Source organism: Seriola lalandi, unplaced genomic scaffold (genome assembly GCF_002814215.2).
Source record: "Seriola lalandi dorsalis isolate HSWRI2012SDOR001 ecotype SW California unplaced genomic scaffold, Sedor1 jcf7180002054948, whole genome shotgun sequence".
NCBI lineage: Eukaryota > Metazoa > Chordata > Actinopteri > Carangiformes > Carangidae > Seriola > Seriola lalandi.
The window spans coordinates 1,524,575-1,551,882 of NW_019525499.1; the positions used below are offsets into that span (position 1 = coordinate 1,524,575).

Genomic DNA, 27,308 nt, shown 5'->3' on the forward strand with positions numbered 1-27,308 from the left:
AGTAGAAATGGCTTATGAGCTAACCCTGTGGTTCACCTTGCTTTAATTCTAAATGCCTGAGTTAGTGCGTGTGTCAGTGTTAGTGTTTTTCTCTGGCAGAGAAGTGTTGGGAAAGGTACTTGGGAATGTTTCATCCCAGCGCTGAATGTGGGTTTTGTTTCTATGACAACAATATCTTCACAACATATCACCACCACATCTATGATGTATGTATGATAGACTAGGATTGCCACTTTGCTTTTTATTACTATTTGTTTGACATTGTTAATGATACAGTGATAAAAGCACAACACTCGCCAGCAGCATTCAGTGTCCGGCCGATCTGCTCCCACGCAGTCTCACATGTCATACAGCTTTTCCAGAACAAGCTTCTTCTCAATTTCCCGCCCCATCTGATTGGTTGCCTGAAAGGGAGCTACACTGACAACACTAGCGCCTTTCTCTCTAAATTCTGAGATTTTCAACTAGAAGCACCCGGAGCACGGCCGCACAAAAAAGGCGGAGTGCTCAGAAAAATAGATCCTTTGTGCAGCACCTTTCTCCAGGTGGCCACATGCAGCTACATGTGATCTCACTGCTTTGGGAACAGTTGAAAGAAAGAGGCTCTTGCTCTGGAAAAAAAACACTATACAGACACATACCCTTAAACATTTTCTTCCTTGCAGCCAGTATCTTCAGTCCCATTCTTCAGATTCCACTTTTTCATTTTACCAATGTGTCTTGATTTCATCATCTCCAAAGTATAGACAGAAAAAAACAGAAGAGACCCTGCTTATTTAGTGTTCAACCTGAATTATACAAGAGTATTGATCACATTAGATCATCGCAGTTCACACAAGAGCTGAAACTGTGGTGACGTATAATCTTAAAGGTTTTTTTCATTCACCGGATATTTGAGTTCCAAAAACCTTCATGTTAAGAAGTCGAGGTTTTGACTCTATACAAATGATCCCTGCTTCTTATCTTTCCTCTTTGTGTTTGTTTGTGTGTTCCTCTTGTTTCTCAGAGTTACGCTCTGTACATCGCTGGAGATGAAAATGCTACGTCAACAGACGTGTCAAAGTACCTGGTCAAGCTCTCTGCAGGTCTGTTTGTGCATGTGTGTTTTGTGACCAGCTTCAAAGATCATTTTACTCCTCTTTGTATCCTGGGACTGTGTGTGTGTGTGTGTGTTTCTGACTGAACTCTTTGACTGTGTTTGTGTGTGGGTGTGTGTGAACATTTATTGACAACCAGCTCTTATTACCTGCCAGTCGCATAGTTCTCTGCTTCAGGGACCAGTAACACAGAAAGAAAGACGTGTGACGCAGGTTTGTGTGTCACCTGATTTCTGCTATTTGTTTTTGCTTGGACAAAAAACTCTGAGGTGACAGCAGTCGCTGCAGGTCTTTGATCAGCCTTTTTCCCACTGACTCAGAATTGGATTTTAACTTTGTGGGTGGTCTTAGAGCATCCAGAGTGATTTATTTATTTATTTATTTTTCCAGCTCTATGTTGCCACTTTTCAGTGACAGAACAAAACCAAACAACAACAGATGTCATCCCACATAAACACAGTCCTCAACTCATCAGGAACAAAATGTCACCTTTATTTAACCTCTAGATTTTACCACCCATTCTGTTTGGTGACAAATTTTAACGACCAATTAGTGGGTAGCTTTGAAAATGCTGGAATACAGTTGAGAGTTCAATGAGATGAGCATTAAGAGAGCATATTATTGAACCTGTTGACCTCTTTGGTCTGCTGTTGCCCTCTGTCACCCCCTTTTCTCTCTCTCATCCTCATCTCTCTCAGGCCAGAGGTCCTGTGACAGCGAACCGCACTACAGAAGGTAATTCAGCTAAACGTAGTTACGTACAATAAGAGTTTTGAAAACCATAGTAAAATGGCTATAAATCACAGCCTTGAAATTTTTTTTATGCTTGGTAATTTAAAAAAAGGAAAAGAAAAACAAAAAAAGGAGTATGCAAACTTTTAATAACTCAAAAATCAAATAGCAGAAAACTAAGTTTTTGAGGCAGTATGCTTGAGCTAGTTGAAATAGAATTAAGAAGTTATTTTTAAAAAGGCGTTAAAGTTCTACATTGACTTCTGATTATTTCCATATATATTCCTTTTTTTTGCCTTATATTAAATTAGATCAGGAATAATTTATCTTACTAATGTTAATGTGTATATATTTTAGACAGAGCAGTGTGAAGGTCAAGTTTTCCACTGAGAGTCTGGCTGAGCAGCTGGTGGTCTGGCTCACCTCAGAAGGTAAGACAAGCAGCTCTTTTCTGTACAATAGAAGGTGTGCTGAAGCCTCATCCTTTTTATCACGGGGAATGTTAGAGGTTTTGTTTATGACTGGACACTTATCACAAACTAGATACAAAATAAAACCTATGAAAGTTTACAGGATTTAAAGTTTACAAAAATGATTTAAGAGTGGTGTAAAGCATTTCCAAACAAAACAAAAACAGTGGTTTTAAAGGCTTAAGTGCCTCATTAAACAAAACTAAAATTTCTTATGAAATAAGAAGCTTTGTTACCTGTTATGGTGAGTTTGTTGGTAAGCTCAGATGAGGCAGCCTCTAAATTAAGCCACAGCATCTTGTGCAAATACTCATCACTCTCATTTCATTGGTTTAGGTTTCACCCTGAAGGACCTGGAGTCAGTCCCGTTTGGCGTGGCTTTGCCCATCCGGGAGGCCATCTACCGCTGCCGGGAGCAGCCGTGTTCTGATTGGTCTGAGGAAGTCTGTATGCTGATTGGGAGACAGGATTTGACCAAACAAGCCCACAAGATGACCCTGGCCAAGAGCAAAGCTGTGAGTGTGAAATAAATTAAAAACCAGAGCCTTTTATTATTCATTAAGAGTTAGATTAGGAGACACCGTTTCATCTCAGCTGGCTATAAAACTATAAATCTTATCATGGACAATATCATGATATTTTATTGCAACTGACCTTGTATTGCTCCAAGCTGGTGAAGGATTTCTGTCCAAACCTTTATCCCCCAGGTGTTTGCAATTATAACATTTGTGAGCGCAATGTAAGATATATTGCAGGGATTTGTGCAGTTTGCAGAGGGCTTGCAGCTCAGCACAGTCCTCGCAAGATTCAAAAAAGTGCCAAATTCATTGTAGATTTATCCTTCCATTGTTTCCCCTCAAATGAATAGACATTCATCTTTGGAGTAAATCTTAAAATCAGTGAGGTTGTTGAGATAAAATACGAGTCACTGAAAACTGTCCACAATTTTGTCTAAAGGTGTAGAGCTATTGTTGTATGTATGTAAATATGTGTATAAATATGTGTTTGTGTGTGTGTCTCTCCCCAGTCTGTCGGTTCAGGTCTGTCCTTGGAGCCTCAAGCGACCACAGAAGCAGATGAGGAGGAAGACGGGATGTCGGACATAATTCAAGAGGTAACAGACTCAATAAACCTCTTGTTTTGCCATATTAGTCTGTCTCCACTCAATAGATCATGTTCTCGTACCTTTGTTAGTTATCCAGAGAAGTGGCTTTCAGGACTTACTTATTTACTTATGACTTATATGTCAACCATTTATCCATTACTTTTAGCTAACAATCTAATGTTTCAGTTGTCCATTTCATCCGCCTTTACTTAGTTTAGCTAACTGTTAATACTACACCTTCTAGTTCAGGTGTTTATTTCTGTTCTTTTTCTTATTAGCATATTAGCTACACCATGGCAACTGCAGTACCCCCTGGTGTACAAGTACCTCTGGTTGGAAATCACTGATCTAGACAAGTCTAGCTGTTAATACCAGGATGTTGCCTGTTTATAAATACAGTCTGATTGTTTTTTTTTTTAAAGGCTCTTTCAGGTAAACCATGCCTCCATTTATAACTTGAGACGCAGCCATTAATTGAAGCTGTTTGAATTTATGGTTTTCATGCCCTCTCTCTTCTCCAGGTCACAGGGCTGATCTGGAGTCAGGATCTGAGGGTCCAGGAGGTCAGGAGGCTCCTGCAGAGTTCCAGACCCGTCCGAGTCAGTGTTGTCCAGCTACCGGAGGTTTCAGACCACGAGTACATAGAGGAGAAAGAGAACAAGTGAGTGTAATGTATGTGTGTCCTGACGGTCTCTGGTCTCAGAACATAGATGCACACGGACAGCAACACTGCGGTTTCATGGGATATATGCAGAATGTGTTTTTCTGTCCACTGGTGCCTTTTATTCTCATTCTTTTGAGGTTTCTTTTTTCTTTTGTACTGTTTCAAATCGCTCTGTGTTTCTCAACAATGTTCTTCTGCTGACTTTTCTATTTTCACTGTTTTCCTTTGTTTGTCTCATGCTCTGTCCTCCATTTGTCTCTGGCTGCTGTAATCCAGGATTTATATAAATTACATATTGCTTTCTGACTCAGTCTGTAATTTTTCCTTAGTTTTAATCCCCTGCACTGTTTTTTTTAAAATCCCCCCAGACTCCTGCAGTTGTGTCAAAGGACCATGGCTCTACCAGTTGGCCGAGGTCTCTTCACTCTCTTCTCCTATCACCCTGTACCGACTGAACCTTTACCTGTCCCCAAACTCAACCTGACGGGTAATGTGATAATGTTGAAATGGGAACATGCTCACCTGTGTCTATGCATTGGCTGACTGTTTTTCCAGACAGGAAGACTGAAACCATTTTGATGAATTCCCAGGGTAGCTCAAGTTATATTAGGGAGGTGATAACCTAATAAGAATACAAGAACAGTGAGTTTTGTTGTTAACACACTGCAATGAAGTTTAAATATTCCCCCTAAGTTGTATTTTATTTGTTCAACCAGGACTTTTACAATAGAGACCTGTCCAAAATGGCAATGCAAGATAAGTGTCATATAGCTGCACAACAATCACATACAACACAACAAAAGAAAACAAAAAAGGACCTGGGATACATGAGAGACAAAACCTGACTGTTTGAAACAAAGGCATTTCCCGTGAAACATTTTTTTGAATGTGATGTTATAATGTCTTATACGAAGGCTGCTCAGAGTTTGTGTACTTCTTTATTTCTAGTTTTCACTCTTTATTTCTCTTGTTCTACTCCAGGCCGCGCCCCTCCTAGGAACACTATGGTTGATCTGAACAGTGGAAATATTGATGTTCCTCCTAATATGACTGGCTGGCCGAGCTTCCATAATGGAGTAGCTGCTGGACTCAAAATAGCCCCAGCTTCACAGGTCAGTCTTCCTGTGTGTGTGACCTCCTCATCAGGCCTTGTGTTTAGTTTTACATACCTGCAGCTGATTACTCACTTGTTTCCTCAGTCTGCCCTGTTGGACTTTTTTGCTTTTGTTGAAGCTTTAACATGTCCTCCAATGTCTCCACGAAGCTGAAATTTATACTTGTATACAAGAAAAAATAATTAACATGAAATATATTCAGGACATTCATGATCTCTTAAAACTTTAAATAATACTCATAAATACTCAGACAAACTCATAGAAACTCTGGTCACAGTTGTTTGATCTTGGATTGTAAACTTCATAAACACACCTTGCTTATTCTTGTACAAATAAACTCTCTCTTTGTTTGTTAAGGTGGACTCAGCCTGGATTGCTTACAACAAGCCAAAGAGCCCTGAGCTGGCTAATGAGTATGCAGGCTTCCTTATGGCCTTGGGCCTCAATGGACACCTCACCAAGCTGGCCACGCTCAACATACATGACTACCTCACCAAGGTACACACACCTGTACAGAGAAGCGTTTCAAGGTTTCACACCTTTGAGTTTCACAGCACAAAAAAAGCAAATACACACATTTTATTTATAACCCCGGGTGGCAGACCTGCGTCTGCTACCTTAATGCTCAGTTTACTGTAGGCGGTGCTCTAAATTACTGTTTCTTACTGTGGTATAAACAGACCCACTGTAGGTAAAACAAAAATGAACTTAAATACAGTTTACGCAAAGGTACCTCCCATCTATTCTCATTAACATGCACACACACTCAAGCACACACACCCCTACAAACACACATTTTTTCTCTAGATGACTGTAAATGAGAGATGTAAACTCGCATCAGAGCCAGGCAGCCAGTCAAAACGAAACTCTGCCCTCTGAGAACTTTGAAACGAGATGAGTCCTTCCCACTTTCAGGTGAGAAAAACAACAGGATGCTGCAAGCCAAACCTTATTTCTGCTCAATTAAAAAGTCAGTGTAAAGATGTGGTTGAAGATAATGAGGAACCCTTGCACCAAATCCACATAGAGTGTCCACAGTGGGTTTGAGATTGATTCATTTTCAGTTCCCATTTTGATTCAAGGTACGAGCAGCAGTTCATAAAGACGGGTGAGCTTTCTATACCAGTCATTTCTCTATAAATGAGATGTGAGAGTGTTCTCATATAGATTTTAAAGTTCAAAGTGGCTGAATTAAGATTTGACTGTCTAAACCCAGATCCCTTCGATAAGCTGCAGGAAAAAAAGGTTTAAACTTTGGGTCCAAAATACTCATTTGATCTTAGATTTGATTTCTTTTCTTCTTTCGTTCCAGCTTAAAAAGAATTGTTTTTGTAAGGCACAAGATGGCTTTATTTACTAATGACCATAAAAGTGATTGTATGTATCTGATGCTGAAATTGGTCCAAATTACCTTTTGCACAGTGCTATAGATAAGGACTTAATGTCCTGGTGTGTTGAGTGACACATCAAAGCCCTTAACCAGCTCATATCACCTTGTACAGTATAAATTTCACCAATGATACATATTTTTTGTTTCATTATTATTATATTTTAGTCGAAATGAAGAGCCATTACTTATATGTGAAATAACCATGTGCAATTTAAAATCTTCAATCGCTCGTTCATTGATTACAGTTAATACACAAGTACCGTTCGGACGGAGATATTAACAGTTCAGTGTAACACACACTGATTTATAGTCCAAATAACACTGCATCAAACATTATGTAGTTGCACAGTAGAACATGATAGACAGTTGTGTGTAACTAACAGCCTCCAGTCTGAATGAATGTGATGAACGTGGTTGACAGTGAAGCCTGTTTGTAGCTGGTGGTTTTCTGTTGGTTTCTATTCTCGCTGTAAAAGAGAAATTACACTGACATACTTTGGATCAGTTCATCAGAATTCTGTATGGTTGTGGTTTTAGAGAGGATGTGTGTTTGCATATACATATGTGTGTATGTGTGTGTGTGTGTGCGTCCCTCGTCTTTTAAGCATCCCAGTGTGTTCGTTTTGTTGCTGCAGCCTTTTACAAAGACAAATTCATCTGAGTGGTGCTGTTCACTCAGTCTTGGAAACAAAACAAAAAAAAAATGTGTCTTTTAAAATCTATTGTCAGTGAAGCCACTAGAGAAATGAAACTAGTCACATTGGGAGGTGATTTCTTCAAATTCAAAATTTTGTTATTTGATATTTTCCTTGGTATTTTTCAGTGTTCTATAATAAATTGGCAGGTTTGCGTTGATGAAAACTATGGTTTTTAAAGTTTCCTGATGGAGGCATTAACTCATTTGCTGAGTGTTTGATGATGCAGTTGGTTCATTGGCATCTTAACTGATTAACCTGACAATCAGTTACGGTCTTAAACATAGTGACTGATCTCTGACTGTCCTCTTCAAAATGAGCAAAAATGTCCAGTGTTTTACTTCACACTCAAAATGTCAAATTATTTATGAACTATTCCAGAGTGTTTGTGTTGTAACACGTAAGTAGAACATGGTCTCCCTTTGTAATTACTAAACACACACACACATACACACAGGTGATCCACAGGGGTCTAATGAAGGCTGTCGGTCATGGGGAGCTGGTGTGGAAGCTGATTGGTCTCCTCAGACTCCAGAGTTACAGTTAGAGCTGATTACATTGGAAGTCATTTGTTCTGCTGCAGCAGGTATCTAGTCCACAGGGACACACATTGTGCTGCATGGTCTGATGTAAACTGATGTCTACATTTTATTAAAAAATGACCACTCCTTTGAGGAAAACACTGTTGTGAAGAAAGAAATCCCTCAGATCTCAGCTATCAAAATTTCCACTGACTGTATTGTGTGTTAATATTGTGACAGGAAGTTATTATTGTCATTCGTATTTATTGCTGACGACTGTTCGGCTGTCTCTTTGTCTTTTCTGTTTTCCCTCCACTTTGTCAGGGCCATGAGATGACCAGTATTGGGCTCCTACTGGGTGTGTCTTCAGCCAAACTGGGCACCATGGACATGTCAATTACCCGCCTGCTTAGTATACACATCCCTGCCCTGCTCCCACCCACCTCTACTGAGCTGGACGTACCGCACAATGTTCAGGTATGAGTGAGTGTGTATACTGTCAATATTTAATTAAATTTTAATATTTGCTACTCTTGTATCTTGTTTTAATTTGTGGATTGTATTTTTTATTTCTCTCAGTAAAGCACTTTGGACTTTTGAAGGGGAAAGGGGAAAAAATAAAAGCATTTGATTCTCTTGGTCTGTTCTGCAGGTTGCTGCTGTAATTGGCATCGGGCTGGTGTACCAGGGAACGGGACACAGACACAATGCTGAAGTCCTGTTGTCTGAGATAGGTAGGTGTGTGTGTGTGTGTGTGTGTGTGTGTGTGTGTGTGCATGAAAGACAGATGGATGACACTTTTTCAAACAAGACCCGGATTGACTATAAGTTTATAGTTTATATAAGTAAACTCAAACTTTCAATTAAAGATCCACACATGATTTTTAGTTGACACAATGCTGCATCAGCACACATAGAGCTGCATTGATTAGTCAATTTGCAAGAATCTGTTTTCATAATCAGTCATTTCAGTCACTTTTCAAGCAAAAATACCAAACTGCTCCCACCTTCTCAAGATTGTTTTTCTGTTTCTCAGATATGAGTAAAATGAATATCTGTCGTTTCTGGTTGGTTGAATAAAATTTTAATGCATCTCATTGGGCTGTGGCAAATATAGCATTTTTCACTTTTTTATATTTTATATTATGATATTTTATAGACCAACTAATCGATTGATCGGGAAAATAATGGTCAGATTAGTAGATAATGAAAATAATTGTTGATTGCAGCTTGAAACATTGGTAAAAGTTAACAAAAACTTTCCTTTACCTTGTATTTTCTGCACTGTCTTTGTATTATAAACAGTCAAACTCTAAAATATATCCTTTATTTGCATTCAGGTGGAAGTGGTTGAGCCTCTGTGCCATGGTGCTCCCCTCTCGACCTTTGATCTCGCTTCGAGTGCGTTTTATCGTCATGGATAGTTGCTAAAATTGTGATTGTGTGTGTGTGTCTCTTAGGTCGACCCCCTGGTCCGGAGATGGAGTACTGTACAGACAGAGAGTCCTATTCACTAGCTGCTGGACTAGCCCTGGGCATGGTCTGTCTGGGGGTAAGTCACCACACATAAAAACACTCTGCTTGTCAAACAAATGTTGTTGTGTTGCTGTTGTTTTAACCTGCTGAAAGTTGCAGATGGGTGGGGCTCATTTCAGAATGAATCAGATTGTTTTCATGGAAATTGTTGGTGACAGGGTGTGACATGAACTTGAACTTTAAATACTTTGTTTTTTTTTACTGTGGTAGCGCCACTTTCCTCTGGATTTCTTCCTCTGGTTTGTCATTGATATTTAAGAACAGAGGCCATTTCTGCCATTTAAAGTCATTGTTGTTGACCTGTTTTGGGCTTAATTTCTGCATTCGGTCAGGTATCCTCAATAAGAAGAGTGATCCACAATATCCTTCCACTAGAAAGACCTGTAGTTGTTTTTTAACAGTAACGGAAGATGAAGACGATTTTTCTTGACTGTAAAGTCACGTGCTACCTCCTGTAAGAGAAGCTGCATGTAAATATGTTGTGAATTAACTCACCTTTTGATTCTTCTCCTATCTCTTCCCACTTTTGTCTCATCATTTTCTCTCTTCCCATCCTGCCTCATATCTCCATTCTTCCTCCCATTTTCTTCATCACCATCCTCTCTCTCCTCTCTGTCCTTGCAGCATGGCAGTAACCTGATTGGGATGACAGATCTGAATGTTCCTGAGCAGTTGTATCAGTACATGGTTGGGGGCCATCGCAGAGCTCAGGCTGGGGCCAACCGAGAGAGACACAAGTCCCCCAGCTACCAAATCAAGGTAGATGGACAAATCATTTTCTTTTTCTGTTTCATTTCTCAAATGTTCAACAGCGTTATTTCATTGTATTCATATAATACTGAAAACTCTACACCTATATAACTGCAGTTGCATTTCACAGCTTAATAACTCTTGAGAACATTTTTATGAATCTTCCGAACTAATAACACAACATATCACTGTTGTTATTGCATTTAATTTAACCAACAGCTTAAGTTTTCTTCAAACATTATTAATGGTCATTCCAGGAAGGTGATACAATCAATGTGGATGTGACGTGTCCAGGGGCCACGCTGGCCCTCGCCATGATTTACCTCAAGACCAACAACAGGTGAGACGAGACGAACAGCTGATCAATCCACCCATCTTTTCAAGCATAGAACTAAACAAGGAACTAATTTTATAGATAATATTAATGGCTCCTTATTCTTTCCATGTGTTGGTATTTGACACTGTTATTAATTTGTACCTCTTTTCTCTTTCAGTTGCCATGTATATATGTCATAATGTACTGATTATTGTTCCTACCACCCTACAGTAAAGGTTTAAACAGTCTATTACAGTAGCAGGTAAATAGTTGCCCTTGGGCTGAATCTGTCTCCACAACAAAAGCTGAATGTTTTCCCTTTTTATAGTTTGCATAAAAAAAATTTGCATTATTTTTCACAAATCTGCTGGAGGCAACAAATGAAAATACAGGGCTTGTGTTAATCCAAATAAATGAAACCTCATAATCTTTAATGTTGATTGATGATTTGCCACTCGCACACAAATGGATCACAGTCTAATAGACATGGTGTGCTGATAAAAAACTACTTTCATTTCACCACAAATGAAACAGGCTACTGTTCATTTAATGTGGATAACAAGCTTGTAAGGCAACACAAAGAATAGAAAACTGGCCCACAGTCGAACATAATTGCTAACCCTTGATGTGATAGATGCTTTATTTTTAGACAAAACAATTAAAAAATGATGTTAGAATGTACAGTTCATTATGCAAATACAGAACATGACATTTATGAATAAGAAAGTTTACAACAACCATAGAATTTTCCACCATTACTGTGTTAACCCTTGTGTCTAGTTTATATGAATTTATTATAAATAAGTGTGGTGCTTTCTATATCATCGAGCAGAGCATCGTAACCTGCTTAGTGAAAAATCTCATCCCTCAGTGACTCCAGTTGTCACATTATTCTACAGAAGAGTAAGACTTCTCCATCTCCTGGCTTTCTACTATTGGTCAAGAAGTTCCCGTCTTTTTCAGGGCTCATCTGATGCCGGCTGTCTATTGGTGCAGTGGGCGTTGAAAGAGGGTATTAACACCTTCTTGTCTCTTTTTGCGATTCTGTCCCCTAGGTCGATTGCTGATTGGCTGAAACCTCCAGACACTTGGTTCTTGCTGGATTTCATCAAGCCAGAGTTTCTGCTGCTGAGGGTTAGTGTGGCGCTAGTTTTGTGTGTGTGTGTGTGTGTGTGTGTGTGTGTGTGTATATATATTTGTGTGTGTGTGTGTGTGTGTGACAGATCATTTTTCTCACCTTCCTCTTAATGTGGTACCCCCCCCCCCCTTTTTCTTCTTGCCTCTCTGCCCTCACAGACTCTTGCTCGGTGTATTATCATGTGGGATGAAATCCTCCCTAATACCGAGTGGGTCAAGAGTAACATACCCCAGGTGAGAAATTGCACACATATGCACATACACAGCATTACTGAGCGGACATATTTGGAGCTGTGATGTAGCACCAGACCTGGTAACAAGTCAATAATGATTTGGAAAGACTTCCCAGCTGTGAGGTTTGGTCCATATCTGTGGAGGGAGGCAGGTTTACCTTTTGGTTCGGTCATTTAGTCGATTCCAGTGGCTGATTTGTGTCAGAAGATGCACTGCTTTTGTTACTTTGTCTGTGATGGTTGTTGTAACATAATGGTTACACCAGCTCTACTCACTTCAGGGAAGCTTTGCACTCACTGTGTAGTAGCTGTTCCCTGATGCACACAAAGAAGAAACTGGCCACCCTGGATAAACAAGACAAGAGCTACTTTGTAAGCTGAAAATCCCCTGAAGAATGTTTGTTTGACAGGTCTCTGGCGATAGTGTGGTGTGAAAAACACCTCTGTAATGTTTGCTTAGGAACTGACACACAAGCTATGATAATAAAAAAACACAGATCTTATGGAGAAACAACTTTGTTCTTCGTTTACAGCTATCGCAGAGGAGAGAGGCAGTGATCCTCATACTGTTCCAGTTAGTCTTCTGTAATGATTGTTGAGTTTCATGGGGTTGTTGTCAGGAAATGGTTCCGCTGATGAAATAACGACATGCCGGGCATATTTGTCTCCTCTGTAAACATGGGAGTCTCTTAGAGTTATGTAATATTATTGGAGTAATGTAAAAGCTGTTGCTTAAAAAATCTATCAAAATGAAATGCTAGTAACCAAACCTTTTGTAAAATTGATCCATAATCCAAAAGAGAACTTCATTACCAACACTGGTAAAAATAATTTTATTCTAGGTGACTGTGTCTTTTACAGTAAACGATACAACTGTTTTCAATACAGCATGTAAGTGAAGCATCAATAAGACTGTTGCTGCTGAAAAGTGACCACTCACTTCTGTTTTTTTGTTTTCTACATTTATTTTGTTTTCAGATCATGAGGGGGACTTTTGACCCTTCAGAGGACATCAACATGGAGACAATGGCGTGAGTATTTAAGACAAAAACTGGCGTTTAAGTTTCTTTACTTTAAACTTTGAATACTGTAGCTCCTCAGGGAAGTAAATTTATATCACTGCCCTCTGTGGTTGTCCCTCCACCATGACTGATCATGTCATGATATATGTGTCTCTCAGCCAAGCCCAAGACTACATTACAGCCGGGGCCTGTATGGCACTGGGCTTACGCTTCGCTGGCTCTGCCAACTCCGATGCCTTTGACTGCCTCTACGAGTTTGCCAGGACATTCATGAAGATCATGTCCTTCACTGGTACAGCTGCTGTTGTAAGTGTTTTTATATGTTTTAATTTGGACTTTGTCACAGTTATGGAAAGTGCTGTGATGTTTTCACGAACTTCTACTTTGAGAAATTCATTTGACAATAATGATTTCTAATATTTCCCCTTTGTTCTCTCTTTCTTTCTCTGTCTGTCAACATGTGTGCTGGCTCCCCCAGCAGACAGGTTATTACAATCTGCAGACCGGTCTGTCGATGATCCTGCTGGCCATGTCCATGGTGATGTCCGGCACCGGGAACCTGAAGGTGCTGCAGCTCTGTCGCTTCTTCCACAAGCGAACTGGCGGTGAGATGAACTACGGCTTCCACATGGCTCATCACATGGCACTGGGCCTGCTCTTCCTGGGAGGGGGCAGGTGAGCTATACCCACGCACATGTTGACATTTGAAATGCTTTTAATTAATCGGTGATTTGAAAACTGTTATACATTTAGTTACAAAATAGCTGATTCCCCACAGAGAAAATTAAACATGTTTGTATACATTCTTCACAATTATCTATATTAATCCATAAACCATAACACACTTTATTCGTATACAAAGAAATGATGTTTGGTTACTGTCAGAGACCAGCCGTAATAGAAATCAAGATAAAACAAGATAATTATGAAGAGGTAGCAACCTCTATGTATATGACATTGCAGAATAAATTAGATAGATGGTAGCATAGAAGTAGTGTTTTCTATTTGTGTATAATAAATAAATATGATGGAGGCTAAAGCTCTAGGGAAGAAGCTGTTGTTCAGTTTGTTAGATCGGGCTTTGATGGCTTTATATCTCTTCCCTGATGGCAAGGGGACAAACAGACTGTGACCTGGGTTTGGTGAGACTCGACTGATGTTACAGTACGTCTTATGTAGACGGCTAGCATTCACTGTGTCCACAGATCCCATGATCCTCTGTACCATTTTTACCACCTGGACCCTCAGGTTCTTGGCAGTGCGGCTGACGTGCCTCTGTAAAAGTGTACCAGAAGCTGAGAGTAAGGTTTGGCCTGTTTTTTGAGTTTTCTGGGGAGGAAAAGCCTCAGTTGAACTTTCTTCACCAGGTGCTGAAGGGAGTCGGGAGCATGAGATGTTTTGTTGTATGGATTCCCAGGAATTTGATGTCGTTGACACTCTGAAACTCCTCACCGTTTATGTGCAGAGGGGGATGTGTGGTCTTCCTGGATCTCTTAAAGTCCACAATGATTCATGTCCAGTACTGCGTCAGATCGACAGATGTTTGATTCAAAGACACACCCCCATCATTACAAGCCTTCCTCGCTCCTTCACCAGGCTGAACCAGCACTTTTCTAAATTGTGCTGTAGGCGGAAACGGGGTGAAACACTGACTGTAACTACTCATTTGAGCAATACAGTATGTTTTGTCAACTGCACCCAACTGCTGGAGGATTGTTGACTGTTGCAGGACAGTTTTCCACCCTTAGCATTTTGTGTGTATGTAAGACCAAATGCAGAACATGGACAGGAAGAGAAGTTAGAAAGTGATCATTGTTTTAAAACCTATCACAAATGATCTCTGAGGAGCCTTTGAGCAAAGCACTGAGCATCAAACTGTCTCTGTGAATCTGACTCCCTGGTTTCAGTCACCAAATTACATGCAAACATCACTGGAATTGATCAAATATTTTAATGTTGACACACACATATACTTTGGATCGACGCTAATGACTGAATGAGTACACTGAAGTTAATTATATTCTAGGTGTAGCCTGTCATGTGGCACCTGAATTGCTGTGTGACAACAAATCAAAAACACACATATACCAGAACACACCCACCAGGTTTAGGACGTCTGTTTCTGGGAAGGACCAGGTACACTACGTACGCACACACAGTGCATGGGTTAACCACACAAATAACACACAAGTCTGTTTTGAGTGCTGCGTTGAGCATAATGAATGACATTTACACACACATACACACGCACTCACACGAACACACCCAAACCAGGTTCCTCCAACCGCTGACCTTGGCCTGTATATTTGCAAGGGAAACAACGGCTCGCGCTCTCTCATTACATGTTGCAAATGTTTCTCCACCTACAGCCACAATCAGATGAACCTTTTGATTTTATTTGGGTTGAGTTTTATTTTCGGCCTGCCAGCTGTAAGCCCACGCAACTGCAGGGCCTCAGTTTTGAATGTCATGCATTGTGGTGTGTTACTGTGAGTGTGTTTAAATGTGGGTCTGCAGAGGGTAAAGGTGATGCTGGAGAGCACAGTTATGCCATGCCATTGTTTTATTTCCCTCAGTGGCTCCCTCTGCTCGTTGGTCATTCAGTCGCTCTAACACATTTTTCTATTTAAATGACTATGCGTATCGCACAATTCTTTCCACACATTTCCTCATCGCTATATTGCTGTTGTGTATTTTTCTCATAAATTTTCTCACCTTTTGTTTTTCCTCTTTACTGATAATCTCTGTCACATGGTGAGATTCCCTCATCTAACCCTTCCGTCCTGCCGCTCTTTCTGTTTGCTTAGTTAGTTTCTCTTCCCATTTATTCCGTTTTTTTTTTTAGCAGGAAACTGAAGTGAAAGTTAAGTTCTTCCACCTAAAGTCACACATAGCATTCGGACTAACGGCCGCTATATCTGAAAGACGCTTTTCATTGTTCAGGTTTACATGTTCTTCTCGTGTTTTCCTGTGAGTGCTCTGGTTTCCTCCCAAATCAAGTTATGAATACGTGGTGCAGGTATTATGAATTATTCCTGCCACTGCCCTTGACCAAGACACTGGCTTCAGAGCTGGATACTGCTCCCTGCTCGTAAAATAGTTAGTGTGGGTCAAATGTAGAGGACAGATTTTCCCCTCAAGGACTGAAAAGAATAAAACAGATGTTCTTTTTTTTTTTTTCTTTTGCTGCACACACTGGAAGTTGATTCATCAGAAGTTGAAGTCCAGCATAAAAGGAAGGTGACTCAGGACTCCATCGTCCTGTTTTTGTAACAGCAGTGCACCGAACCCTCAGAGCAGGAAGTTTCTGTCACTGGTGTTACCGTTTGTCAGTTTGAACTTCAGTTGTAAAGTTGCACATTTCACCAAGAGCGCAAGGTAACGTCTGTTTTGTCATGCTGATGGCCCGAATTTCAAAGATCGGTTTCATACGACACAAGGCAACGAAAAGCAACAAATTCTTAGAATTTAAGAAGCTGGTACTAAGTAAGGTTCAATATGTTTGCTTGATAAATGAAAATCAATTGATTATCACATTAATTTTCTGTCAATTGACTTCATTTTACTTAGTTTTAGTCACCCTTGTAACCCTCTCTTTGTTACCGATTCTCTCCCTCATCCTTGATTTTGAAACAACTGGTGCATACAGTCTCAACATTTCACTAGCTGTTGGATAACAATAAAGTACCAATGTAGTGATGGCAGCAGCATTTGCTGTTTGATTAATATTTCACTCTTCCCAACATCAAAGTTGTCAGTTAACCATCTCCATTTGTCAGTCGTTGGAATTCATTGCGCGATTCCAGTGAATTTGGCCAAGATCTGCTCCCAAGGATTGCCTGTTTTTCATCATCTTTACTGACTGCGAGTCTCTATTTGAGGTCTTTTTTTAATTGTAAACTTGTGGTAAAAGAATGTCATGTTCAGTGAAGTTGAGGTTTTTAAACATGCTAAACATGACCCAAGCAGCCATTTCAGTGAAGAGCAACATAATTTACCTCAGTTGACCGTTAATAAGTGCTCTCACAAGTACCCGTCCATGTGCGAGCAGCCTTTATTGCCTGACCCAACTTTATTATAATGACTCCATTAGTCAAAGTGCGAGCTTAACTGCCAACTATTATGTTTAATAGGCTCTGTTGTGGCCTGTGATGACGTTCACTAGATTACAGCACACACCTGGTTTCGTTAACAGAGAACAGAGGGTTTATAAAAAAGTGTTTAATTTTGAGCAATATTGCAATGTTGACCGCGGCTTGTTGTCATCGTGAACACTGTCATTTTGTTATTTTTATTCTCCTGTCCCACTCACTCTTTACTCAGCCGTCACTGTGTTATTGTGTCAGTTGGTCGGTATTTTTTGATTTAAACTGCTACAACAGTTTTAATGCAAAACTACTGTTGCTTGTGGAAAGTTGAGTAAGTTTGTGTGTGTGTGTGTGTGTGTGTGTGTGTGTGTGTGTGTGTGTGTGTGTGTGTGTGTGTGTGTGTGTAAGAGATCAAAAAAGAGAGAGAAGAAAGCATGATCATGATTTTGTTTAATGTCTCATGTTAGGTACACCCTGAGCACCTCCAATTCAGCCATCGCTGCGCTGCTGTGTGCCCTGTACCCACACTTCCCTGCTCACAGTACTGACAACCGGTGAGACTGACACACACTAATTAATTTGCAATTAATAATTGATTGTTGCTCATAAATACACACACACAGGTAGATGCTGTACATGGTCTTAGACACAAAACACTGCATCAGGACACGCTTTTGAAATCTCATTTCTGAAAAATTTAGACTGAATTTAGGTCCTGTCAGTGTAGAAACTTTTTAAACCACGTTCACAACATCATGGGACATTAAAACTCCCTACTGCTCCATAGAAACTTCTATGGTGAGAAGACCTTAGTGTGGATCATGGCTTCTTTAATGCGAGGTGACACACCTCACCTATTTAATCATAGTGGAAGTTGTAGATGACCCTTAACAAAAACATAATGTGAAGTTAAATCAATAAATGAAATTGACAATATAAGTAAACTTATTTATAAATTCATCAGGTTTGGTAAAAGAGGAGCTTCCATCATACAGGAGAAGTAAATCAGAAGCCTTTTTTGTTGATGTCGCCCTTGTTGCTGCAGCTACCACCTGCAGGCCCTGCGGCACCTGGCCGTGCTGGCTGCTGAGCCACGCCTGCTGGTCCCCGTGGACGTGGACTCACTGAAGCCCTGCTACGCCCTCTTAGAGGTCACCTACAAGGTAAGGTCATCAAGGTTGATCTGGCTGACACAGGTAGCCACAAACCTGTGAATGAAGGAAGCGCTCCCACTGGAGTCAAAGAAGTCAGATGTAAAGCAGCCAGGACAATAATCATTGAATATTGTTTAGTGGTTGGATGACTAATCATGGAGGTCAGACAACATCCAAAATCACAAGCTCAAAATCTTTAATATTATAGACTGAAACGTAGCATTAGCATTAGCTTTATGTCCGTAAATGCAATTTGTAAAGAATGTTCTGTTCCATAACTGTGAAGTTCCTCCCTCTATCTCTCTCACTCTCTGTCACACTTGTAAAATCGTCCATCTCTACACTTCCTCTTGAAACGCACGCACACACACACACACACACACACACACACACACACACACACACACACACACACACACACTCTCACTCTCTCTCTCTCTCTCGCTCTCTCGCTCTCTCTCTCTCTCTCTCTCTTTCTCTCTCTAACGTGAACATGAATGTGCTAGTGTCGTTCATTTCAGGAAAAAAAAAAAAAAAAAAACTCCTGCCCACCAAACCACCACATTCTTCTTTTCGTCAGTGGTACTGCTGTCAGCTGGGCCGCTTCCTCCACTACAACATTTGAGGTGTACTTTCTGCAACCTGCTCACGCCCCTCAGTCATGGCCAGTTCTCTGTTTCCGATCAGATGAACATGGTTCATGAATGAACTTTCTTTTTTTTCTTTTTTTTTTTTTAATTAGTTCCAAACATAGAAAATTGTAGAAACCAATGTAACTTCCTACCGCTGTAAAAACAACTACATTAGTGGCATTTCATTTATGCACTGAAGCGCATCGTGAGAGCAGGTGTTTTTTACATTTTTAGCACCATTTTCTAACCAGCTGAAGTGTTGTTTATTGTTTATTGTTAATTGTTTATAGGATCTCCTTTTACTTCAGCTGATCTGGTTGCTGGCCGTCCTGGGGTCTGTAAATACACAAATATACATGGGACAAAATCTAGACATTAACAGTTCTAAAAGAGAGAAGAAAACATAAATATGATATAAAACAAATGTTAAATAATTATTAATGCAATTATTAAATAAGGCCACATTGTTATATTCCCTAGAAAGAGATGAAAATCGAAAAGGTTTACATTAGACCAAGTATATTTCAGTTTAGTTTGAAACTGTTTTGATTAGTAATTATTTGATGTTTGTTATAATAATACTTATAATAATGAACTTTATTTCTATAGTACTTTTCTTAACCATGCTACGAAGTGCTTTACAAAAGGAAACGAAACCAGACAAAACCAAAAGAACTTGAGCACAGAGGAAGTAAAAACTATAAAATGAATAAGATCAAATCAACAGGAATAAAACGGCATAAATTAAAACCTGTAAAACATTTCCAGTGGTTCCAGTCAGAGGGAGCTCAATAAAGAACTGTGTATTTCAAATAATTTATTTTAGATTCTGAAGGACATAATTGACTTTACTTAGTGTTTCTGGTACAATAAAATGCTTGCGTGCATTTATTGAACTTGGAATGCTTTTTATTAATGATGGTGAAATATGACTTCTCTAGGTAGTGAGTAGGATTGTAAACAAATGTATATATTTTATATGCATAAAAGTGCATCCTGAAAAGATCTTAAAAACACATGAATTTTTGCTGTAATATTCACCCCGTCCCTCCTGGAAACTGTCATGGAACATGTTAAAAGTGCATACAAGCTTTTCGAGCTTGTCAATAGCTTTCACTTTTTTTTCCCATAGACTCTTTTTTAAAACCACAAACATTAACTGGAGGTTCTCCAATTATATACACAACCTACAGTGTTTAAAGAAACACATATTCTGACTCTGTATGCAAGTCATATTTTATTATCTGATTAATACATGTACATGATTGAAATATTGTTGTTTTGTTTCCAGCTACATGAATGTATAAGAAGCATAAATCGCAGTGGAAAACAATTAAATGCAGAAAATTAAACAGGCTATAGATCCAATTAAAGATACAAGTACAGATATTTTAGTGACATAAACAGATGCAGATAGTAGCTTCTCAATACACCCCTAGAAATAAGTGGATCCTTCCATCTTGCAGGACAGGAAGCTGCCTAGCTTCAGTTCACTAAGGCTATATAAAATGCTTTTACCAGCATAATTGTAGGTCAGATTGAGGTTTTGATGGGTCTAGATTATATCAGCTTTGCACAATTTCAGCTGAGGTACATAATGCAAAACACGTGCCAAGGAAATGTTGACTTTGCAGAAGGCAATGCAGGAAATGACTACCACCTGACAGGCCACATCTCGGCCAAATATTCAAAATTGGTGTAAATCGGAGAAACCTTTTTGGGATTACTCTGCATAACTGTAGCTTTCCAAATCCAAAAAAACAAAATGTGAATCCAGCCACTGGTTCTGGTTTGTCTTTGATCAGCCCGTCCTGGAGAGAAGCCACTGTGGTGCAGACATCCGGTGTCGCATGACTGTGCACAAGACTACAGTGTGTCCATTCATTTTAGCCACAGTTATGTCATATGGATCATGTGCTCTGTCACGTCCATTTCCATGTGAAGCAGGAAATAGGCATAAACTGACAGGTTTATCATCTTAAAAACAAAAAACAATAACCCTCCATTATAATTTTTAACCAGAAAATTAGATGCTTAGATGAAAATAAGTGTAGATGTTTTTCCACTGTCCCATATTTACTCAGCTATTATTTTCTCTGAGTCTATTTGGAGTGCCCCAGTTTTTCAGACATGTACATTCAACAGTCTTTGTTGCAATACCATAGCTGTGTCTTTACAGATGCAGTAAATAGCTCCTGAATTATATGAGCAGTAATTTCTCAATCTCCCTCTGAGTTTTTGTTGCTGCTCTGTTTAGATGTTGCGCTTATAGAGATCTCACTTTGTTCTCCAGTTTTTCTGCTGCTCTGAGTCCCAGTTACATTATTTGTCATATTGTTTGTGGCTTTGTTGTCATTAAGAATTTTGATTTCAACCATTAAAGAAATTATGTATTTATGAAATCTTCTTTCAATAAAAACAGACCACTGTGCACTGCTTTGTGTGACATGTAGGAATGGGAAACATTGAGAAAAGTAAAAATGTGCAGATCAGGCGGGAGGGTAGGTGGTTGAGTTTTATTGAAGCAAGAGAACTTGTGATTGAAAATTTGTGAATTTAAATCCCAGATCATCTGGAAAAATATGTGAAGTGGATCAGCAGCAGCTCAGTTTCCTGCGAAAATGAAGGGCGCTTAAGCTGCACCAGCCAATGACAGGTTCCAATTCTGAATGTGAGGAACTCATAGTATGAATATGAAGTTGTTTAACATCTATTAACACATGACAGCTAGAGCGTGTCTGTCTGCCCTGGAAGAGGGATCCCTCCTCTGTTGCCCTCCCTGGGGTTTCTTCTGTTTTTCCCCACTAAAGACAATTTTTGGGGGAGATTTTCTTTTGCCATTTGAGGGTCTAAGGACAGATGGTGCTGTATGCTGCGCAGATTGTAATGAAATGTCATAATTTATTTGTGACTGCTTTGGGTGCTTTGGCTTCGGGGGAGTCTCGATTTTTCAGTATTTCTGCAGGTGAAGGATGGTTGAAGGTTAAAGATGGAGGTTGTTATCCACAGTGAGGACCACCTCTGAGTTCCTCACTTTAATTTAATTCACAGCAGAAAACTCAGATTGACACTGTGACCGTCAGTCACTCATTATGTGACTCTGTGAGAGGAATTCAAACATTCGTGCATATTTATAGGCTCTAAATGTATTTATTATTCTATATTATATTTTGAGGTTCAATTATTGACTTGTGTATCGCTACAAAAACCTGTTTTTAATGCTACATGAACAATAAGCAGCTATGTGTACACTTGAAGATGACTCCTGCTCCTATGCACTGTACAGCCATGTACTCTCTGTCAAATATTAACTTCCTTTACCTGAATACAAATAAGTCCACAGCCTATCCTACTCAGTTAAGATGACTCAGGAGCCTCTCTGTAGTAATATATTCTCTTACTGAAAGGGATTTGTTCTTTTTCTGAACACTACTAATTATCTGCAGTTTGAAAGTTAAGACTCTCACTATCGCCTGCATCCTGTGCAGAATTCATTCCTCTAGACTTCTCCTAATTAATTCCAGGATGCAAGTTTATTAGCCCCTTTACATAGGCTGTGTGTTGAATTCTTGCTGATCAATTTTAAGGCCTCCATTGTTAGATTTAACTATCTGCGAGAGTGTGGCACTGCGTATGTATGAGCCTTTGTTGTTGCGTATGTCGTGATGACATATTTTCCTACTTGTTTCAGGAGACCAAGTGGTACGATGAGACGACAGTAGAACTGATGGCTCCCACCATGCTTCCTGAGCTGCACCATCTCAAACGGGTAAAGCCTGAAAACACTTTGTAGCCCAATGGAAACTAGATCGTCCAGTGTGGAATGAGTAGCACCCTCTCTACTAACGATGTGTGATGTGCATAATTCCTCATGCCACCCAAACTATTTGCAGTGAAGTCATCTTCATCCTTTTTTATTTTTTGATATTTATTTGTTGCAGGTAAAGGTGAAGGGGCCACGCTACTGGGAACTGTCCATAGACCTCAGCAAAGAAACGCAGCATCTGAAGTAAGTATGGAGAGCGTCTTTGCATCTCTTTGAAACTGAAGCCGAAGGTTCAAAGGTAATCAATCAAATGAAACCACTAAACAAGTGTGTGAAAGTGACAGATGGATTAGTGGAATCTGATCTCATGCATTGATTTGATCAACTGATTTAAAGGACAATTTCTCTTTCCATCTCCCTCAGGTCCATCCTGTCAAGAGATGGGGTGTTGTATGTAAAACTACGGGCCGGCCAGCTGCCCTACAAAGATGACCCCCAGGGCTGGAAGAGCCTGCTGGCCTCCTCCGTCAACCACCGCAACTCCGGAGTGCGAGCCTTCAAGGTAAACACATGGAGATGTCACACGTACCCAGTACAACCAACATTCGTCACTTGAGTTCCATTTAGTTTCTATAGAGCTGAGGGATCGATCTGGAGAGCTTGGCCATTCACTTCCTCCTTTTTTTAATTTTTTTTATTTGCAGGCTGTGTTTATTTACTACAAACTGCCGAAGTATCCACCCACACTACTGAGAGTTTCTGTGGTGAAGTAATGATACTTAAAGAACAAACTGAGACGGTGTTAAAAAGGAGGAACGTAAGAGGGGAAAAAAAAAAGTTGTCACACACCACACAGGAGACTCTATATGCCACTACGACTTACAAGGCGAGAGTCACTCGAGTTGCAGTAATTGTTTCCTGGGCCACTAAATCAGTGCCATAAAGGCTAGAAAAGCTGCGCAACTTAAAATATAAACACTCAATTTATAAGTTATAGGTCCGGGTCTGGATAGGACAGTGTCTGGTTCTAATCTATTAATCGATTAATAGACTCATTGCTGCATTTGTATTTCCTCGGATTACTGTAATTCACTGTTTACTTTCTCCTATAATACTTGTTTATAATACAAAGAAGCTTAGCTGCGTAACTAGCCCAGTTATTACTGCCCAGCTGGACCTTACCTTACAGGTTGTCTCCCGTGTGGAGAACAGCAGTTTTATGCTCAAATTTAACGTCTTGTTTTCACTCTTGTCTCCGTATATTCATGAAGTCATGCTGCACAGGATAAGTGCAAATACTTTGGTCAAGCCACACAGACAGAGATCACAACAATTTCCACCACATCAAAACTCTGCTATTTGCATCTGTTGACATTTTTCCTTTGAGTTAGCATCTAAACAAGCTGGCTCTAACATGTGCTTAGTGTTTAGTCTGCACACATCTTTTAGGAAGCCTGAGGAAAGTTTGCCTTAGCTCTCAGTAGCTAATCAGATTCTGTCGCCCCACAGATGCAAGATGGTTTTATAGATTTATAATGTTCAGTCATTCAGTTAAGATGAAGTCCCTGCGGTAAACCCAGCTTCCCAAAACCTGCTTCAAGTACCTCTGTTAGTGATTTCCCACATCTGCCAAAGTGACTTCTATCAACCGCAGAAAACAGGCAGTAAGTTAGTGGTGGGATATATGATTTATGACCATCTACAGTATATGTGTGTGGTTGAGCCCTCCGGTGGGTCTTTTTTGCATCTAGAAATTTGTGTCTGTGCTTTTTCTTCCATGGATTTCACACTTTGATTGTTAATAGCCCAGAACTTCACATTTACCGTGGATCACTTGAATCACTGGAACATTTCCTGCTGTCAAACTCCATTGCAGCTGCTGGAAATATCTTGATATACTGACAAAATAGACCCAAAATCACAATGTTTTTTTATCGCTTATAGAGTACTTTTCCTTTAATAATTGAGTTTGAAAACAGACCAATGCATTTTAAGAGATGACTCTGCACCAACAACAGACTATAAATAGAAAAGAGTGGAATTGAATTGACCTCCTCCCCTGTGGCTGGCTGTGTCCAGTCGTGGCAGGTTGTCACTACAGGTTCAGCAGGCAGCTGTGTGGTTGACAGACTATTACTGGTTTCCTGATGGCCTTAGTATATGCTGTCAATACACCTGCAGGTCCACAAAACACACATTACTGTCCTTCCCCTTCATCTTTTTCTTCTTGTGCATTCATCATTCCCTCCTTTCTTCCTTCTCTTGATCACTTCTCCTTCTGCCATTCTCTCCCATTCACCCCTCTGACCCTTTTTTCTTACTTTCCTCTTACTCTGCCTTGACTGTCCTGTTTATCCTTCCCTGTTTCACTATACTTCCCTTACATGTTGGTTAATCAAAATAATTTTACAATTTCCTCATGTATTTTTCGCAGCCTGAGGCCATCTCTACGTTCACCTCTGAGCCCGTCTTGGTGTCCTTTGCCGAGTTCTTCTGCAAAACATCGGAAGGAATGAAATACGTGAGTTTTTAACACATAGAAATAGATGTGGGCTCCTTGATTCCACATCCTTGCAGCCATTTTTAACATCCTGAGAGACTAAAGAAATGTATTATACTGATACTTGCACCATCCTATCCTAAAAAATATTAACTGTAAGTGTTTATTTTTAAGATAATGTAAACAACATATAATATAATATGCTTGGTTCAAACAGCCAAGATTGGGTTGCACCAGGTCAATCCATCCCCAAGTTGTTGTTTAATACTTTTAGTTCTTAGCAAGTGTTAGCTTGTTTCAAACTAATGATTTACACAATCAATTTGCTTAAGTCAGGTCTTAGCGAGTGAACACTTTAGTACTGTGTGAATCAGTTGTTAGGAAATGTCTGGTGTGTTCTAATCAAAAGCAACTATGTAAACAGAGGGTATTACTTTCTTTTATTTTTATGTGTACAGAGAGAAATAAGTGAGTTAATAGTGGTGTTCCTACAGTTGAATGAGGAATGATGAAAATTTCCTACTACACTAACCTAACCAGTGTTAGCTGTTAACCAGTACACACTGTTATTTTGATGAAATGTAATTTAAATCTACCCAGTTAAAATAATTAATAAGATATATTGACCACATTCCATATTCCATTTTTTGATGTAAACAGGTGCTAACAGCTTTAGTTTGGTCAGTTTGGTTCATTTAGCTAAATATTGTCACAGCACTGGTAAAAGGTTTTGTTTTTAGTACGGCTGCAACTAATTATTATTTTCATGGTATTCTCATAAGTGAAAACTAGTTTGTGTGTGTGTGTGTGTGTGTGTGTGTGTGTGTGTGTGTGTGTGTGTGTGTGTGTGTGTGTGTGTGTGTGGTGAAACCTTTTTCAAGTTAGTGATGTGTAAATCAGCACTTTGTAAACACTTACAGCACATTTCAATTTTTTCACATTATTTTATGTTGCAGCTGTTTGCTAAAATAATAAAACAAAAAAACTCATCAATCTACAGTCAATAGCCCATAATGACAAAGCACAAACAGAATTGGAAAAACTGAAATATCACATTGATATATGTATTCAGACTCTTTGACCGATTTCTCTTGATCATCTTTAAGTTATTTCGACACCTCGACTGGAGTCCACCTGTGGTAAAGTCTCTGTGAGGCTGTACTTGAGCTAAATGTTAACGTCAGGATGCTAACGAAGGGAGTTGTCATGTTTATCATGTTCGACATCTTAGTTTATCGTTTTGCCAACATTTGCTAATTAACACTAAACACAAAATACAGCTGAGGCTGATGGGAATGTCATTACTTTGGCTTAATGAAAAGTCAAGCAGTCACCACAGTCATCAGGACTCATCAGTCAGCAACCCAGAATGTCTGTGCAAAATTTAATGTCCACACCAAAGTGGTAGACTCAACAAGAGACCATCATGTATACAGTCTATGCCAAAGCCAGATTTGCAAACAAGATTTCATGGGAGGAAAAAAAGCGGGCACTTGAGGTTGTTGTGCTGCAACGTGGCAGATTCCTTCAGCTTTAAACAGGAGCAACTTATATGTAAAGCACGTGTCATACACTGGGTAATTTTAAGAGTTAGATTGTATAGATTGCCATGACCAGTGCTGCTTCTGCTTGTTAATCACTTGACTCCTATTTTGTGAGTGAAGAGGCTGCTTCATCACAGCTTCAGGTTAATTGGTTGGGTCGCTGGTTTCAGCTCGCACAGTGAAATGGAAGGAAATTAAGTCATTGTGCAGCGTAACCTTCTGTAATCGAATTTAACGACAACAGGACGAGATTTCTTTGCTGTTTATCTGTTATTATCACACCAGCTCTGCCTCTCCTGCTTCTCCTCCCCCTCCTTGTTTATTAAATGTAAACACGTTCTTTGTATTTACAATTAGGACATTGTTATTCCTGGCAGGTAATTGCAAGATTTGTTGCTGTCTGGTTTTGTTAATTTGGCGTGAAATAGCTCCATGTGTAGACCTGGATGTACTGGCTGCATCCTATCTGACTTCGTACTTCTCCTAGTTCTTAAAGGCTTGTGAAAACGAATAGGTGTCATTGAAAATATTTAATTTAGTTTTTACAGCTTCTAAATATATTACTACGCCTTAGCTCTGGCTGTGTCCAGATTAGTGCTTCGCGTTATGAGGAAAAATAAATCACTTACAGTAAGTCTGATTTTGTGACTGGAAAAGATAAGGAGTAATAAGCGAGGCTCTCCACAGTGTAGAGGTTTGACGATTTCCTTTTTTTCTTTTTTTTTTTTTGACCCCGTTCCATTGCTTCAGGTTCATGTGCACGACCTTCAAGTCATTTGAAAGTCATTAATTCTGTGTGTAGGAAACACAGGGAGTGTTTGTGCTTAAATGCAAAAAAACA

General features: G+C 39.6%; 1 protein-coding gene across 2 annotated transcripts in view; it reads left to right on the forward strand.

Annotated features, from left to right (window-relative positions):
- Positions 1–27,308, forward strand: part of anapc1 (anaphase promoting complex subunit 1) — a 49,814-nt gene that overhangs the window by 17,607 nt on the left and 4,899 nt on the right. The window contains exons 25-49 of one of the 2 annotated variants that reach the window (XM_023394445.2): positions 1,007–1,085; positions 1,796–1,832; positions 2,187–2,260; positions 2,636–2,814; positions 3,327–3,413; positions 3,926–4,065; positions 4,437–4,555; positions 5,050–5,180; positions 5,541–5,681; positions 8,114–8,266; positions 8,442–8,523; positions 9,250–9,341; positions 9,950–10,084; positions 10,333–10,415; positions 11,447–11,525; positions 11,688–11,762; positions 12,740–12,792; positions 12,942–13,089; positions 13,262–13,458; positions 17,339–17,425; positions 17,917–18,034; positions 22,349–22,426; positions 22,599–22,666; positions 22,847–22,985; positions 24,858–24,944. In XM_023394445.2, coding sequence (XP_023250213.1) covers positions 1,007–1,085; positions 1,796–1,832; positions 2,187–2,260; positions 2,636–2,814; positions 3,327–3,413; positions 3,926–4,065; positions 4,437–4,555; positions 5,050–5,180; positions 5,541–5,681; positions 8,114–8,266; positions 8,442–8,523; positions 9,250–9,341; positions 9,950–10,084; positions 10,333–10,415; positions 11,447–11,525; positions 11,688–11,762; positions 12,740–12,792; positions 12,942–13,089; positions 13,262–13,458; positions 17,339–17,425; positions 17,917–18,034; positions 22,349–22,426; positions 22,599–22,666; positions 22,847–22,985; positions 24,858–24,944 — 2,661 coding nt within the window. The remainder of the gene's footprint in view (positions 1–1,006; positions 1,086–1,795; positions 1,833–2,186; positions 2,261–2,635; positions 2,815–3,326; positions 3,414–3,925; positions 4,066–4,436; positions 4,556–5,049; positions 5,181–5,540; positions 5,682–8,113; positions 8,267–8,441; positions 8,524–9,249; positions 9,342–9,949; positions 10,085–10,332; positions 10,416–11,446; positions 11,526–11,687; positions 11,763–12,739; positions 12,793–12,941; positions 13,090–13,261; positions 13,459–17,338; positions 17,426–17,916; positions 18,035–22,348; positions 22,427–22,598; positions 22,667–22,846; positions 22,986–24,857; positions 24,945–27,308) is intronic. The other variant, XM_023394446.2, reaches the window with a different exon arrangement.